This window comes from Vicugna pacos, chromosome 34, assembly GCF_048564905.1.
Source record: "Vicugna pacos chromosome 34, VicPac4, whole genome shotgun sequence".
NCBI lineage: Eukaryota > Metazoa > Chordata > Mammalia > Artiodactyla > Camelidae > Vicugna > Vicugna pacos.
The window spans coordinates 19,536,486-19,553,670 of record NC_133020.1 but is presented as its reverse complement, the minus strand read 5'-3'; the positions used below and the strand labels follow the sequence as shown (position 1 = coordinate 19,553,670).

Below are 17,185 nucleotides of genomic sequence, written 5' to 3'. Positions count from 1 at the left end.
ACAGCAAACACGAACAGACACTTTCCAGATGCTGAAGTAATCAGAGCATCCACTTGCTCCCATCTTCCAAACATTCAGGCTGCTTAAAACATCCACCCCTACAATTATTTAATATTTTAAACCTATCAGTGTGGCATCTGACAGAGCACTAGGAACAGTCTCCCAGTAATTCCTCAGTCCGGTATTCCAAAACCTCTGACGGGGCCAGCGAACACGAGCTGCAAATCTTGACAATCTATAACACAGTGTGGGATTTCCTGATTTACCAGAAATAGAGGGTAAAAGATCAAAGTGCCTGGGTCTAACCCACACCTCAAGCTATCTATCAAGTTAGAAATGTACTCTGTAAGAGGCCGCAAAAACACCATCTTTTTAACAATAAAAACATTAATCATTTAAAAAATACTGCATTATTGTTTAAAGCCAGTGATCTGCATGGGTGCTGAAAATTTGAGAAACACTGTCCCAGGGATCTCACTGACTTTGATGAATTTAACAGCCATCTATCTATTTAGGCTGAGGACAAAACTGCAATTTCTAGCCCAGCCTTCTCTGAGCTCGACTCCCTTATCTGACTGCCTCTGTGACTCATTACGGGAATGTCTCACAGGCACCCTCAACCTGTAACAGGCCCCACCAAACTCCTGGCCCCCTCCATGTCTCGCTGTGTTCCAGTCTCCCCATCTCAGAAAAGACGCTCCTCTTCCCAGCTGCCTGTGCCAGAAACTCGGCCCCCATCACTCCCAGTGCAGCCAGGGCTGGCCCACTCCCCTCTCTCCCCACTCAGTCCAGGTCACCTTCCCTCTACCCTGGACGACACTGGAGCTTCCTTGGGGTCTTCCAATGGCCTTTCTGATGCCCTTCAGTGTAAATTTTCAACTGCCGCTGAAGCAAATGGCCACCAACGCCGCGGCTCACAGCAACACAACCTACAACTGCACAGCCCCGCTGGTCTGACGTGGGACTCGCTGGGCTGAAATCAAGGCGGGCTTGCCCCCTTCCGGCGGCCGTCCCGGGGGAACCTGCTTCCTTGGCTTTTCCAGCTTCTAAAAGCCACCTGCGCTCCTTGCTTTGCAGCTCCCTTCATCTCCGAAGCCAGCACCGCTGTGTCTCATCGATAGTCTTCCATGGCCACACGTCCCTCGACTCACTTCTGTCTTCATCTTATGCTTTTAAGGACTCTTGTGTTTGAATTGGGCCCACCTGGATAATCCAAGATATTCTCCCTGCCATCTGTCAGCCGATTAGCAATCTTAATTCCTCTTTGCTGTGTCACCTAACACACCGCAGTTTCCGGTGATGAGGACGTGGGTATCTCTGGGAAGCCGCTACCCTGCCTAGCACACCCTCTAGTACACAATTCATTTTCCACACAGCAGTCAGAATGATCTTTTTCAAAACACAGGTATGTTCATGTCACTTCCTATGTAAGACCCTTTGATGGCCCCGACTCGTCCAAGAACAAAGTTAAAATCCTAAAAAAGTGCCACAAAGCCACGCACGGCCTATTCCTACTTACCTACTGGCCCCGACTCCTGGTTCACCGTGTTCCAGCCATACTCGGCTTCTCTCTCAAGCTCCTCTCTCCCTCAGGGCCTTTGCTCCTGCAATTTCTGCTGTCTGAACAGCCCTCCTCGCCTCCCTCCCAACCTTTATCTGGCTAACTCTGGTTCAGCCCTTCAGATCTCTGTGAAAGTAACTCTCGCCGGATGGCCTGACTTGTCCTCCCCGCCCAGGGCCAGCTCCTCCTGTTACACATTTCATTGTCCTCTTCTCCTTGCAGAGCATTTTACTACAGTTGCAGTTCAACGCTACTGTGCGATTACTGGCTCACTATCTGCCTCCCTGCACCGGGCTGCAAACCCATGAGTGCTGGGGCCTATTCGGTTCTGCTCACCACTGTAAGCCCGGAACTGACTGGCTTACAGCAGGTGCTGAATAAATAAACCAGGGCATCAGACAGTCTTTCCCAAGCAGGTCTAGCTCTAGGAGGGGAACTGCGTAAGCCAAGGCCCTGGGCATGCTGCCTGAGCCCCAGGCCGGGGGCCACGCTCAGAACAACGCCTCGCCCCCACTTCAGACCTTTACCACAAACACCTGTCTCCAGACTGGTCCCAACTCTGGTTTCTCCCCGATCCTGAAAGCTCTTAGCCTCACTCCTTAGCCTTGCTGTGACCACCATGCCAGCCCCGGAAGGCCACATGGTTTCTGTCCTTCTGCTCACAGGCTGGAAAAGTTCTGAACACACGGGAGCTGGTGTGGCAAAAATGCAGCTCAGGAGTCCCTCCTTGAGCGCCGACTCCCTGCGACTCTTCCCACAGGCTCTTTCCCACTCACTTTAAATCCTGTATCCTAAGTGAGATTGGAAGGAGTGTATGTCCTGGAATCAGAAAGTTCTGGGTTTAGAACCCGGCTGTGTCCTCATTCAGAAAGCACATCACACTTTGAACTTTAGTACTATCACTAAAAAGGAGGACAATTTACTGGTCCCCACGTCACTGAGGTGCTGGGGGGCCTCCACACGGCCCCGCCCCAGCCGCTGGGCACTGGGCCGCCACGCTTCTCTCTGAGCTCAGCTAAGCCCACGACCAGCACGTTTACAGGGGAAGCCAGGAGGGCCAGGCTGTCGGTCACGAACCCCCGAGCGCATGCTGCTCCGGGAACACATCTCCATAGACACTACTAGAAAGTTCTCTAGAACTTTCACGGCCAGGAGCACATCCTGCCGCCGCCCTCCTCCCGCCTAGGGGTATGTCTGTAACATACACCACCCGCTCAGACAAGAGGCCCCGCAGGGGTCGGCGGCCACCCCACCCCCCTGACAGCCCTCCGGCCTCGGCCTCGGCCTCGGACGGACGAGGTCCTCGCAGGGACGACCGCCAGACATGCACGTTCTCCACTCATTCTCCACCCAAGCCGCGCTGGCTGTTCTCTCTCACTTCAGTGGGCTCTGGTCATTTTGCTTCCCCTGACCTTCCCATAAGACCCCTTGTGTAACTCCAACACCTAGCTCAAGTGTAACTTACGTCAATAAACCCTCCTGGTCCCCCAGACACCCTCTGGCAACACCTTCTCCACCCAAACTTGATCTCCAGGCCCTTGAGGTCCGTGTTCACTGCCCCTCTAGTGTCTAGAGCGGTGTATTATAGGCAGTCGGTGCTTGTTCAGTATTTGCTGACTGACTGAGTGAATGCTGACTTGATGTCTGGGGGAGACACTAACTCCTGGAGGGACGACCAGCAGAGCTGCCCGTCCCCCAGCTCAGAAAAGGGACCGGGACTGAAGACGGGCACTGGGGAGGCACAGCTGCCACCTAGAAAGCTGCAGCCTCGGGGCCCACCCAGGAAGGACGTGCTGAGAGGACAAACTGGCTGCGGGAGGCGACTTCAGGCGCAGAAGGAGACAGCGCAGCCAGGTCAAAACTATGATTCAGGGATAAATCATAGGAAGGAGAAGGAAGCCAAGGAGCACAGCCCCAGGAGATCCAAAGAAAGAGCCTGTGGGAAAACACCTCTCACGGCATGAATGCTGCAGACAGACAGAAGAGACTAGGGGCGGCCCGGTGGCGCTGTGTGGTGGCTCCGCAGTTCTTGGTGGCCTCCCGGCAAGTCAGGTGCTGGAGCGGACGCAGGGCTGGGGCTGAGGGATGGGCAGGAATGACAAAACGTGTGGGACTAGTCCCTCAAGAGGCGGGACAGAGAAAGGAGAGAACGGCAGCGCCAAGGGAGTCCACGAGCGGCTGTGAACATAAAGTAAGAGAGAAAACGCTGGCCCAGCAGGCGGAGCTCGGCACCGAGGCAGCAGCGTCATCACGGCTCCCACCGAGCGGCAGGACGGAGGCAGCGAGGACACGGACCTAGTGTAGACCTGCGGCTCACCCACCTGCGCGGTCTCTCACCCACCTGCGCGGTCTCGGGCGCGCCGTTCCCTCCTCCCTTGGCTAACCCAGAGAAAAGGAATCTGGGGAGAGTTCATCACTCTCCATAAGGTAAGAGTTTATTACTGCAATAGATGATTTGTTACTTTTACAGACGTTTGTCATTTTTCATTTTCGCTCATCAGAGAGAAGCTGTAATACTGGTGTACTCACTCTAATTCGAGCAAAGGATAAGACAGTGGCAGAAACAGAGAAAGGCAGGACCAAGTCAGGGTGCGCAGAGGCAAGGCACCGATGGCGTCCCCTCCAGCTCCTGTCTACAGATCTTGCCCTTCTCCTAAACCGGAGACGTCAGTCAGGGCCACCTCCCCTAGGCGGGCGAGAACGGCCAGGAGGCCGGTTTACACCAGAGCCGAGCGCCTGCTGCTCAGTCAGTCTGTCTGCCTTGTGGTGGTGGGGGGAGGCTCAAGCTCACTCCATGGTGTCTGGTCAGTGAAAGGCTGGAGGAGAAGCATCGCTGACCTCATGACTGCCTTGAAAAATACAATAAAATTGTGTCCTGAGATAAAGCTTATTTATAGCTCCTTGATGATGGTATTTTAGGTTCTTGCACCCAAGAAAATGTTGCAAATTCAGCGGTGATTTTCCACACTCAAACTGTGTCATGGAGACTTCCCACATGTAAGGGGTTTCTGGGTATTACCATGGCCAGAGTCAGCGCATTATTTCCTCAAAACACTTGCAAGTGGAATACAGTATCACGCAGAAGGCATGTTTGCAGTAGGGGGTATATCTGCAGACCACAGGTGGCAAATCAAGGTCATAGATGCTACCAAAAAAAAATTACAGGGAGAATCTAGGCAGCAGGCTTCAATTTTAAAGCAGTTTGCTATGGCCTTCCTCTACAAAGTAGAATTTATTATATCATTCAATGGAAAGGAATGGTAAACAGTAATTTAAATTGATGGGTAATACGAAAGTCATCTGTATTTATCTTTCACATTCATTGTGGTTTCTTTTTTTAAAGCCTCCCAGATATGTCTGGCTTAAGCAAACATTAAAATTAATTTTTATTCCATGAGTACAGCTGGACATACTATCCAGATGCCTCCTCTATGAAAAGAAACTAACAAATTACAAGAGGAAACTCGTTTGCAGAATGTGGGTTGTATTTTTAAAGACAGAAACTGTCCTTATGGACAGCATTTATATACTCAGAGGAAGACAAACAGTATCAGTAAGAAAACACAGCAGTACTAAGACCTAGCAGTGTGGCATGAAGTGTCAAAAGAAAATTTCGGGATTATAGGTGGAAAGCTCACCACTGTTAACAAAGTCAGCCTGCTCTACTGAAATCAAGCAAAATCACTGGGGTGATTTCAGAGAAAACCGAACATTCCTTCCAAAGGAAGGAGATAATGCTATAACAAACCAAATATGGGAGATATTCATTAATACCTTTATAATCCTCACAGCCATACAAGTGATCCAACAGCAAATCCTGATGTATATGGTGGAGGAGGGAGACTGACTCATGGGAGCAAAAGCCTCTTCCTAGTCCTGATGTAATCCCCTCTGTTAATTCAAGGGATATTTACTGAGCGCTTACTGTATGCCAGGCCCTGTTCTCTAATTTGAGGATACCAGAGTAAACGAAACAGACAAAAATCTCTGCCTACATGGAGCTTATAACGTAGTGAAGGATTTAAAACATGTGGCTTTAGGCGAGACATGTACTCGGATGACTGAGGAAAAATTCTTATTACGGAAAAACCAGGGAGAGAAGGAATGCCAATAAAAACAATACACACACACACATATACCTATATAATAACATAGAATAAAGACTGTTGACAGTCAATACATAAAAAGGGAGTACATTCTCACAATTTGAAATTATTTTTACTAAAATCAAATACCATTAAGTGCTTTCCTTTGATGTGGCCTTAAGTTAAAGGACTTTATAAATGCACTTTAAAAAAAAGGTTCTTAGATGATGATCACAGTTGCATGACGGCCTTGGATAGAAACGAAAACTCCAGACCAACAAACTAGTTTGTACTGGATAAAAATTTAAAAACATAAGGGAATTTACTGAAAAAATCTCTAACTTTTCTGGAAATATATTCTAGGAAAGGAAAAAAGAAGTTGAACAATTTGCGGATACGTGATTCTGCCATTTTTCCAGTCCCCTCGAAGGCGTAAATAGTCTATCTCTGCCCCGTTACTAGGGTACCGCATCTCTAACAGGAGACTGACTAACGGAATACTCCTGGCAAGCGGATTCCATTCTCCCAACGCTGCATATTACATAAATGAACGTGTAAAAGCTAACTAAACAAAAACACACGCAGACACAATACAAATGCCGGAGGGAGACACAGGACCTGCAGCGGAAACGTTCCAGCTCATCAGTTCTGTCCACTGGAAAAAACCTCAGAACTTCACCGTCCAGAGGCTTGGAACACACGCTCGGCACCCCTACGTTTTCAATGGCTGTCCCCCAAGAAGGGAAAAGGAGCCCTGACGGTCCCTCTGAGGCCCTCGCTTTAGACTGGGGGTGGGGGAAGCTGGCAGGTACACCTGAGGCCAAGGGCGAGGACAGGTTCGAAGCCCAGGAACAGCCAGAAAGCGAAATGCAAAGTTTAGAGAGACGGTGGGGGGACGAGGGCGGAGAAACCACAGCAAGTCAGAATCAATCACCGGGACAGGACAGCCACTCGGCGCTGGGACCCCGCCGAGCCGCCGTCTCCGCTCGGGAGGCTCGGGGTCTTTGCGCCCCCGGAACTCAACAGCCGGCCGCGCCAGCCGAGGGGGAGCAGTTCCCGGGAACCCCTCCCGCCCTCTCCCGTCAACCCCGCCCATCGGTCCGCCCCGTCCCGCCCGGCTACTCACCGGATTCGCTTCCCACATAACGGTGGCGAAATCGAGCGGAGAGAGCCTGGGGGAAGGGGCTGGCCGCGGGGCCAGGATGCTGGGTTTTTCCTGAGGGTCCCAGGAGGTCAAGGGACTGAGGCGCAATCTCCACACAGGCCTCCTTCTCCCCCTCCCTGTCACAAGCCGGCCTCTTCGGACCCCCAACTCCCGACTTCCGGCCGAAGCCGGCCAATCAGCGCCAGCCCCGCCCCGCCCCCGGAAGCTCGCCCCGCCCCCACGTTCCCTTCCGGGCTCGGCGCGGAGTGGGCGGGGCTTGCGAGGGTCCGGTTGGGAGTGGAGGTTAAAGGGCGCCTAGGGCTGTTTCCCCACGGCCCCGCTCCCTCCGCTCGCAGGGATGCTCGACCCTGGCTGGCCGTCCTTCCTCCCGTATTTACTTGTCACCGTATAGTGAGTGTGGTGCCCAGAGGCAGACAGGGGTGGGAAGTAGTCGCCTGTGGGGCAGGCTTCCAGAGTGACCTGGGTCCTCGCGCTCAGAACGGAGGTGATAATGGTGTCGAAGGGTGTGGGCCGGTCGCTGGCGACGCCTCGCGCAGCGCTTGGCAGTGAGCGAGGGTCATTCGCCAAACGCGGTGCTAGGGAGGCTCCGGAACGAACGGGACTGACCCATGTGCAGTCCCCATGGAGCTTAGAGTTTAGAGAAAAAAGTAAGAAGTAAGTAAAGTAGGTAAATGAAAAGGTGCAGTGTGGCTTCTGGGTAGCTCGGCAGGTACAGGGCTCTTTGAGAGCGCGCTTGCCTAGCACAGGCTGCCTGCCCGCCCCCATACGTTCCCCCACCCCCAAGACATTTAAGCTGAGATCTCAAGGATGTAGTCCTAAGGAAGTTCCCTGAGTAAAGAGAGTCTGCAGGAGAGGAGGAATCTTCTAGGCAAAGAAGGAGCATCTGCCTATAGGAAGTGTGAAAACAGACATGTTAAGATCCACCTGAGCTCCCCTATACCTCCACACATTAAAAATATATATATTTTTTATTTGATCAAAGCGTACCTACAGATTTAGAGCTTGATTTTTTTCACTTACTATGATGTGGATATCCTTCATTCCAAAACATATGGGAAATATGTTTCACCATTTTAAAGTAGACTCCGAGCATTCCAGCGCTTTGATGTATGTTACTCACATAGGCATCTGAGATAATCCCTTGTGACAGATATTTAAGTACTTTTCAGTTTTTCGCTATTCCAAAAAGTGTAGCAACAGGCACTTCCATACAGGTATCTGTACGTTTGTTCATTAACCTTGAAATTAGTTTCTAGAAATGGAATTGTTCAAGAAGAGATTATGGAAATTTCAAATTTTAATACATATTGCCAAACTACACTCAAGAATAGTGTGTAATTTTGAAATCTCTAATTTATGCTGATAAATGAATTGGGGTAGGACCTTCACTTTACCTTTCTGTAAATTTAATTTTTGCCAAATGGTTAACGAGTTACCCTAGCCTCACTTATTGAATAATCTGTTCTTTCCCCACTACTTTGAAGTAACACCATTAATCACGAACTAAATTAATCACTATATATATTCTCATTGTTGTATTAACCATCTGCTTATTCATTCCATGCTGTGCTACACTGTTACAATATTATAGCTTTCTCTCTATGTAAGTAATATATCTGCTTTCTCATGAAGCAAGTCCTCTCCTAATTCCCTACTTTCCAAAAATTTCACAGTCATGGGTCCTCCTGTTCAGGAACAACACCTCTTCATGTATTGAGGTCTCATATCTTTTAAATACATTAAAGCTTCTTTTTCCCAGAGATTTGCTCGTGTCTTGTTAATTTGTTCCCAGATGTTGCATAGATTTTGTTGTTATGTGAATGAGATATTTTTCATTGCTGTAAGTTGGAAAAACTGTAGTTTTTTATCTACAGTTTGAATCCTACCACACTGTGAAAGTGTCTTATTTGTTTAAATAGCTTGTCAGCTGATCTCTCTGAATTTTTATTTCGACAGTTGTATCATCTACAGATAAAGCAGTGTTCACTCTTCCTGGTGTATTGGCCAAAACTTCAGAAAAGTTTTGAATACAGGACAAGATAACAGGCATCCAGTCTTTAATGTGGTATGACAAGTACTTGCCCTAGTCGGTGTTAGCTATTCCTTAAGCACACTATCATCTTTAAAGAACTTTCTTTCAAAATACCATATGAGATCGCTCATAGGGGGAATCTAAAACAAACAAACAAACAAACAAACAAAACATAAATATAAAACAGAAACAGACTCATAGACATAGAATACAGACTTTTGATTGCCAAGGGGGCAGGGGGTGGGAAGGAATAGACTGGGATTTCAAAATGTAGAACAGATAAACAAGATTATACTGTATAGCACAGGGAAATACATACAAGATCTTGTGGGAACTCACAGAGAAAAAAATGTGACAATGAATGTATGTTCATGTATAACTGAAAAATTGTGCTCTACACTGGAATTTGACACATTGTAAAATGATTATAAATCAATAAAAAATATTAAAAAAAAATAAAGAACTTTCTTTATATTCCTGATTTACTACATGCTTTTATTTGGGAAAGGATGTTAAGTTTTATCAACTGTTGAGCTCTGGTACTATATTCACTTCTACTCTGACTCCTTAATATAATGAACTATACCAGTAGATTTCCTAATGTTCAGCTCATACTTACCTTCTTGAAATAAACTCTGCTTAGCCATATATTCATTTTTCCTTGAATAAACTGCTGGGTTCAATTTATTAATCTCTTATTTAGGAGTGAAATACATTTATATTGGTGAAATTGGTCTGTTGCTACCGGTGTTTTTTTGTGATTGTCTTGAACGAGTTTTGCAAAGCAAACAGCAGCAATGTAAACAGTTTAGGAATTAGCTCTTCCTCAAAGGTGGAGATGCTTTTTCACAAAGCTAGTTTAACTGGGAAGACTAGGACCAGGCCTCTGCGTTTGGTGGGGTTGGAGCTGTACTTCATTTCCCTGAAGACCTGGGGTTGCCTGGGCTGGTGGCCAGAGAGCAAGTCGGAGAGAACGCAGCTGACCCGGATGTACAGCAGGTGGATGTGTTGTTAAAATGACTGCTGCATCCCGAAGTCATACGAAGAGAACACATTTCATAAACTAGAATAGCTGTGAACACTTCAGTAGTGATTTTCTCTTATTATTCTGGGCTTATGACCACTGTTGAGCTAGTATGGGAAGGGACCTTAGATTAACATTTATTTCTGGGGTCACTAACTGATAGCTAATGACTTTAGCATACAAAGTGTTTAAAAAAATTATGCATACTGACTATGGACACTGGTTTTCTCAGGAAAGCCAGACAAACAGAAAACATTTTCCTTTATCCTTCACGTTTTCTACGTGGGTTCTGGGTGGAGATGTCTTAAGCCAGATGCTAAACCCAGCCCAGGGATCCTGAGTGATGGCAGCTCTCTGAATGCCAAGGGAGGAGGGAGGACATGCCCCAGGGGAAAGGAGAGGGGAGGGGGAAAAGAGGAGCAGAGGAGACCTCTCTCACCTCTGGAACGCAAGAAAATAATCCATGGAGAAGACAGTAGGGGAAGGAAGAGGGTGGCCAGGTAAATTTGTAGAGAAAATAAACAATATCCCCTAAGACAACAGAAAGAGAAAGGAGAACCAAGCACGTGGTGGGTGCAGGATATAGGGTTAACTATTGTTTGAATGTTCTTTTCGTAATTGTTTTTGCTTTTAAAGGCCACATGTACAGCCAGAAACGGGGAGGGGGCACTAGGCGTGCATATGGGACACGGGCTGGACTGGACAGAAAGGGGCGGCGGGAGACCGGAAGAGGCGCAGAGGGGGAGCCAGGGACCACGAGAGGGTCCAGGAGTGAGGCTGAAAAAGCTGCATCTGTACCCAGCGGCCCTGGATGTAGAGACCCAGCCTCAGTCTGAACAGGAGCCAACAATGCGGCAGCCCACACTCAGCCCTGCCGCTGGGGTCTGACGCGCTGGCAGCCCGGCAGGGATCGAGAGCGGGACGAGGGGATGAAACGTTTGCTGAAGCCGAGATGAGCACTCCCGGGAAGGAATTTTTTTTTCAAAACATCAAAATGAATCCCGTAAACCTTCCTAATTAGGAAACACGACGAGGAATTAAATTCAACCGGAAAAAACAATGAAGTGCTAACTAATTCACTCCCACGAAATGGCAAGGCTCCCTTGCAAACGCGGCCGCGATTAGCCCGCGCGGCCGGGCATCAGCATGCAGCTCACAGCGGCGGTCGGACGCGGCGGCGGGGTGTGGCCCTGCTCACTAGGGGACGCCAAGTCTGACAAGGCGCTGGGCCGCCACGCTCCTGGCTGGGGCTCTCCTTCCAGAAACGCCGCTTAGCGTCTTCGGTCATCACGCTGTAAACAAGGGATGCTCTGGAAAAGGACAACAGACACGGCTTAGGAGAGAGTGTGCAGCTTTGGGGTGAAAAGCAGAAAGCAGGAAGGCCCAGCCCTAAGAAATCATTTTAAAAATTAGGAGCGGAGGAGGCAAGTGCAACCCCCAGTGGTGGAGAGGGCCGCGGGAGGGGCACGGCCTGCTCTGGGGCCGCTGCAGACCTGCGGGCTTCCGCCGGTCCCTAAGGAGCGCGCCCGAGGGAGATCGAGAGACCACGGCAGATTATCCACCAGGTTGTCCACTGTGAGCTGCCGCTCTTCCGTTCCTCATTCTGCAAATATTCAGCAAGCGCCTTCCATGTTCCAGGCGCCGTCTCTGGCCTCTTAGGAGGTACCATCGAATACACTGGAGGAAAATCCCCACCCTTGTGGAATTTACGTGCTGGGTGAGGTGATGGGTGGGCAGGCTTCGGGTTGGGGGGACGGACACAGACAATGTAATTAATAAGCACATTGTATAGGATGCTATGGGGAGACACGAGCCACAGAGAAAACGTAGATGGGGTAGGGGGTATTGAGAAGGTTCGGGGTGGTCCTCCCTGAGAGGGTAACATTTGAGGAGGTACGGGGGAAAATGCCTAATGACATCTGGGCCAAGAGTATTCCGTGCAGAGGGAACAGCTGCTTCGGAGTTCCTAAGGAAAGCACGTGCATGCGTGTGTGTGTGTGGGTGTGTGTGTTTGTGGAGGGGGTGTGGTGCAGATGGAACAGGGCCCGGTATAACTATGTGCCTGGCACTGTTGTAAACTCTTTGTGCACATTAACAAGCATCATTCTCACGACAACCCTACAAAGCAGGTACTCTCATCACCCACTTCTACAGACAAAGGAAGTAAGGCACAGAGAGATCACTGAACTTGTCTAGGGACATCCAATCCTTGGTGCCTGGCTTCAGAGCTCCCGATCACCACTCTCCATGGTTTCAATTCTCCCACTTCTGACACCAGCCCTGGTTGCCCAGTTGCAGCTGGAATTCAAGTAACTCCCCTAAGATAAATTTATGATCTTTAAAAAAAACCCACTGCTGTTTCCTGCTTTATGGCTTATCACCCTCTCCCTGAGCCTCTGCCCCTTCTCCCACCACCCCGAGAACTGCTGTTTCCTGCAAGTTCATCACTGGGGTCCGTTGCTTCTGCCCAGAAAATCAAAGAAATGTCTATCGATAGTTTATGGCTAGATTTATGGATAAATGGATAAATGGCTAGATAGATAGTTTACGAACAGGCAGGTTTATGGAGAGAGTTTACGGGTAGATAGATTCAGTTTAGTAGGGGCGGGGGTGAAGGGGTTCTTCTGTGATTAATAACACAGACCACAAGGAGGCAGGACTGAGCATAAACTGCATTTAAAAACTAGACACCACCTTGCCTTCTACTCCAGCAGGCGCTGGGTGGGGATCTGTGTTTGTCTCCACTCTTCTCACCTTCTCTATCCTGTTCTCTCGAGACACAGCACTTTTCTACCAAAACCCACTGAATAATGCAGCTGAAGTGGAGGAATTGTATGGTATATGAATTATATCTCAATAAGTCTGTTAAAACAATTAATTGTTTAAAAGGCTAGGATCTTGGCTCTCCCCTCCCTGGTTTACCTTCTGACCTGTCCCCTTGGGACCCAGAACCCCCACGGAAAAATGTTCACTATTCCTCAGCCGCAAGCACAAAAGTTACAATTTTGTTTTGACTCCAAGGCTTACAGCATTATGCCGAGGAAGATTCTTTCCCATTATACCTTCAAGACCAATTTTCTTTACAAATAGTAACCTTTTTATGTTAAGACAAACACACGCATATTGTGGAGAAGAAGGCAGTGTTCACACACACTGGTGGGTTTGAAGCAGTTCCTGGCTCCGGGCTAGCGGCTCCCAGTAGGGGGTGAGGTGGCCACTATGGGACACACCATGTTAATGTCCAGAGCGTCAGGGGCTGACCCAAGTGCTGGTTCTCATTAGCCGAGTGATAATAAGCAAGCCACATGCTTTCGGGGCCTCCGTTTCTCATATAAAAGATGAGATCATTGGACCAGGTAAACCCAAGCTTGCTGCCAGCTCTCACAGCCCCTGGTCTGATGTCATAAGGAGAGAAGTCAGATGCTGGGCTCAGAGACATCAGCCAAGATGCCCAGAGATACAGGGAGCAAAAGATACATTGTGTACCTTTGAGGAACGGTTCATTTACTGGAGGAGATGAAAAAGAGCCACGTGAGAGTCTTGACAAATGTATGAGTTAAATATACAAACCATCCAAAAAATGCCAAGGACAGGGAGCAGCTGAGAATGCTGAGCAATCAGATCCCTGGTCCAGATCACCTTGCTTTTTGACTCACCTGTGCACCTAAAGCGACAAGGGAGCTCTTAACCTGCCAAATCCTGGGCCCCATGGGCCAGGTCTCCTAACACAAAAGCACTCCTGGTCACTTTTGTGTCGATACAAAGGCTTCGAATCACAGAATAAGAAATTCTCAGAGCAGAAGACGCTTCTCAGCATCATCCAGTCCAAACCTCTCCATCTTCACTTAGCACTTGGGATGATGCTGGTCTCCTGCTTATAATATTTTTATTTGGTAGACTGTCCTTAACATTATCCTTGATCCTGTATAATCCTGAAGCTACAACAGGAATGCACATAAAATCCTTCTCTTCAAAGCCCAGTGGATGACGTAGGAAATGGCTTTAAGATGAGTCTTATCATCGGCATAGAGTGGGGCCGGATCTGCCCAGCAACCAAGTCGCAAAAATCGTTTGTGCGTTTCCCTGCATCTTCTGTTCACACTCCCCGAGGCTGTTTCTGAGTGTTTCTACAAGTCTCTGCTCACAGGCCTTTCGTCATCTTAAACTGCCCTGAGTTCTTTAAAAAAAAAAAAAAAAGTGAAATGAAAGGGAAATAGAGAGGAAAAATCACTGTGATCTCTCCCATTCAATTTGTTCATTTTCATTTTTCCTGGGAGATCTGGCTTCCTGGATTAATATTTACTCTAAGGACTAGACTGAAAACTGGCATCTCTAGGTAATATCTCGGGGAAGGCCTGCCTGGATGATACAGGAATATTAAATATTTGGCCCCTAGAGGTTTCTTCCAATCCCAAAATTCTGGGGTCCAGAAAGGAAGGGTGGTCCCTCATAGATTGTTCAAAACTGGGTTTTTTATTTCCCAGCTGGGAAAGAATGTGCTCATGTCACCACTAGATGGCGATGGCAGACACGGAAGAGTGGCTCTGATTTTTAAAAATGTGAGCATAAACTTTCTAATAAGCCGGAGATTTCCTTTGTTTCTGGGTGACCAAGATCAGCTTTGGTCAAGCACATTTCAGAATAGCTTTCTGGAGCAGCAATAATCTAATTGTACCGCTTTACCCTAAATCAACCAGATGGTCAAGACTGAATGAAAACAGAACGGTATGTCTTTAGGAGTAAAAGGAAGTATAAAGAATGATAAACCTCCTATCTCTGTGGGGCCAAAAACAGAGACTTGCAGTCAGGGACATAAGTAGGCACTGCGATCAGCGGTGATAAGTACTAGATGCTTATTCGGACACGGGTGGACCTTTGCCTGACAGATGAGGTGGACACGGACTCAGGGAGCCTCAAATTAAAGTAGGAATTAAAGCAGGAGGAGCAACCCGTATTGCTTTAACACATCCGGGTCTGTCCGAGGATTATTCGGTGGATCATCTGATGAATAATTCACTGTTTCCATTTTAACCGCTAACCCAGCTCTGATGAGCCAACATCGAAGTGGGGTCGGGGTTTAGGATTTGGAAGGGCGCTCCCGGGGTCTCGGCCACCCTCTCTGCTCCTGCGCGGACGCCTCCCACGTGAGCGAGGGCTGGTCCAGTCTGTTCACACGCGCGGCAAGCTGGCCACGCGGAGCAGCGGCGGCTACGCCTCCCTCCGGACGGCCGCGGTAGTTAGAACGCTCGCCCTGGGCGCGAGCCGGAGCGCGGTGCCCGGCGACCCCGCGGGGGCCTCCGCTCATACGCCTTCTCCCGAAACAGGCGACGGTCAGGCCGTCTCTCAGCCTCAAGCGCTGTCCGTTTCTTCAACCTTTTTCCACATGACGTGTTTCTGTCCTTGTCTTGCTTCCCTTTCTCTGATTCATCTTAAAAAAGTGCTCTGCGGGGAAGGGTGTAGCTCAGTGGTAGTGTGAGCTTAGCATGCACGAGGTCCTGGGTTCAAGCCCTAGTCCCTCCGCTTCAAATAAATAATAAATAATAAATAAGACTAATTACCGCTCCAATAAGTAAATTAAAAAACACAAGTGAAAAATAAATTTAAAACAAGTGTTCTGATCACAGAGCCAGCAGGACCATTAGCTGCCTTGATTTAAGCTCTAGGCATCTCTGAATGCAGCCGAAGTTGGGTTAACTCTCTTCACTATTTCCTCTTTGGAGCCTGTGGACAGACTCCGGGGTCATTCCCCTGAATGTGGTGAGTCAGACTGGCTCACTCTCTGTCTATGCAACTGATTTTCAGAATTAAAATACAGGAGTTGGAAATTAACACAACATGGTAGACTGACTATGCTTCAGTTTAAAATAAGTATTTAGAAAAATAAATCAGTTGGTAGAGCAGTTATTAGTAGTTAAGATTCTATGAAGTAAAATAAGCCTTGGAACAGACTCACAGGCAGAGAAAACAAACTCATGGTTACGGGGGAGGGGGGCTGGGGAGCGGAGGGAAGGGCTAAATTGGGAGTCCGAGATTTGCAGATACTAACTAATACAAAGCAGATAAACAGCAAGTTTATACTGTACAGCACAGGGAACTATATTCAATACCTTGTAGCAACCTATGGTGAAAAAGAGAATGAAAACAAATATATGAATGTCCCTATGTGACTGAAGGATGGTGCTGTACACCAGAAATTGACACAACATTGTGAACTGACTGTACTTCAGTAAAAATATATTTTAAAAAAATAAACCTTGGGATATTTGTCTATTGTATTTATAAGTAATAAATGTTATAAATTTGAAGCAGCATAAATATATGCCAGTAAAATATCAATTTGTGGTTTTATAAAAATAAAAGAAAGTAAAATGCAGGTGTTATGCCCTGTGGCTGCAGGATGTAAGCTCACAGCTGTGATCTGTCAGAGTTACACTGGGTCCATTTCCACCAGACTCTGGTGACAGACACACCTGGATTGAAAATTCTGTTCCTCCCCTCCTGAGCTCTCATCTCGGGCAAAGGCCTCATCTCAAAGCATCAATTCCCTCATCTCTGAAATGGAGAGAACATTGCTACCTGCCTCCTAGGGTGGTACAATTTAAATGTGATCGTTCCGTGGGAAAAGTAAATAGAACACAGTTCACAGGACGGGGCAAGCGCTCGGTAAGCGTTTGCCGTGATTATCACTGTTACTGTCAATACTCTAATCCTTCATGCTGGCTCTCCCCGCCGTCCACGGCATGTGACAGTCTGATCAGCATCCCCTTTAAGACACAGACAAAACTACTTGCAAGTGGACGGGTAACAGAGAGAGCCCTCCACGGCTCACCGCTTAGCTTCCCTCCAGGCTGGTGGAGGCGCTAATCAGCAGTCTTTAGGTGTCACTCTCAGCCCAGCCGGGCCGTTCCCACTGGCCGGGAGCCAGCTCACGTCTCACCCACAAGGAGGTTATGATAGATCTTGTCAAACGCCGTGCTGAAAGCAAGGACGGTTTTGATGCCTCCTCGTTCTACCAGTCTAATATCCCTATCAAAAAAGGAATAAACGAAGACATGTTTTGTTTCCTGAGACTTCGGGCTGGCGCTGAGTGAGCTCCGCTTTCTAAAGGCTTACAAAGAGTCTGCTTAATGACCTGTTCAGCTGATGGGTTAAAGTGGTCAAATTGTGGGCTATTTCCCCTTTCGTTTCTATTATTATAATAATGTTTGTGGAGCAAATAGCTTTTTAAAATTCGGTTCTAGAATTCTGCCAGGGACAATTGTCAAGCTGACTGGCTTATCGTTTTTATAATGTGCCCCTTTCCCCCTTTCTCTGAGAA

The 17,185-nt window shown here is 48.1% G+C and overlaps 1 protein-coding gene across 3 annotated transcripts in view; it reads right to left on the bottom strand.

Moving 5' to 3' along the window:
• Positions 1-6,959, bottom strand: part of PARP11 (poly(ADP-ribose) polymerase family member 11) — a 30,037-nt gene extending 23,078 nt beyond the window's left edge. The window contains exon 1 of one of the 3 annotated variants that reach the window (XM_006210836.4): positions 6,773-6,959. In XM_006210836.4, coding sequence (XP_006210898.1) covers positions 6,773-6,790 — 18 coding nt within the window. In that variant the 5' untranslated portion in view covers positions 6,791-6,959. Of the gene's footprint in view, positions 1-1,519; positions 1,639-6,772 lie in introns of those variants that run through there. The other 2 variants (XM_072954277.1, XM_072954276.1) reach the window with 2 other exon arrangements.
• Positions 6,960-17,185: the final 10,226 nt, after the last annotated feature.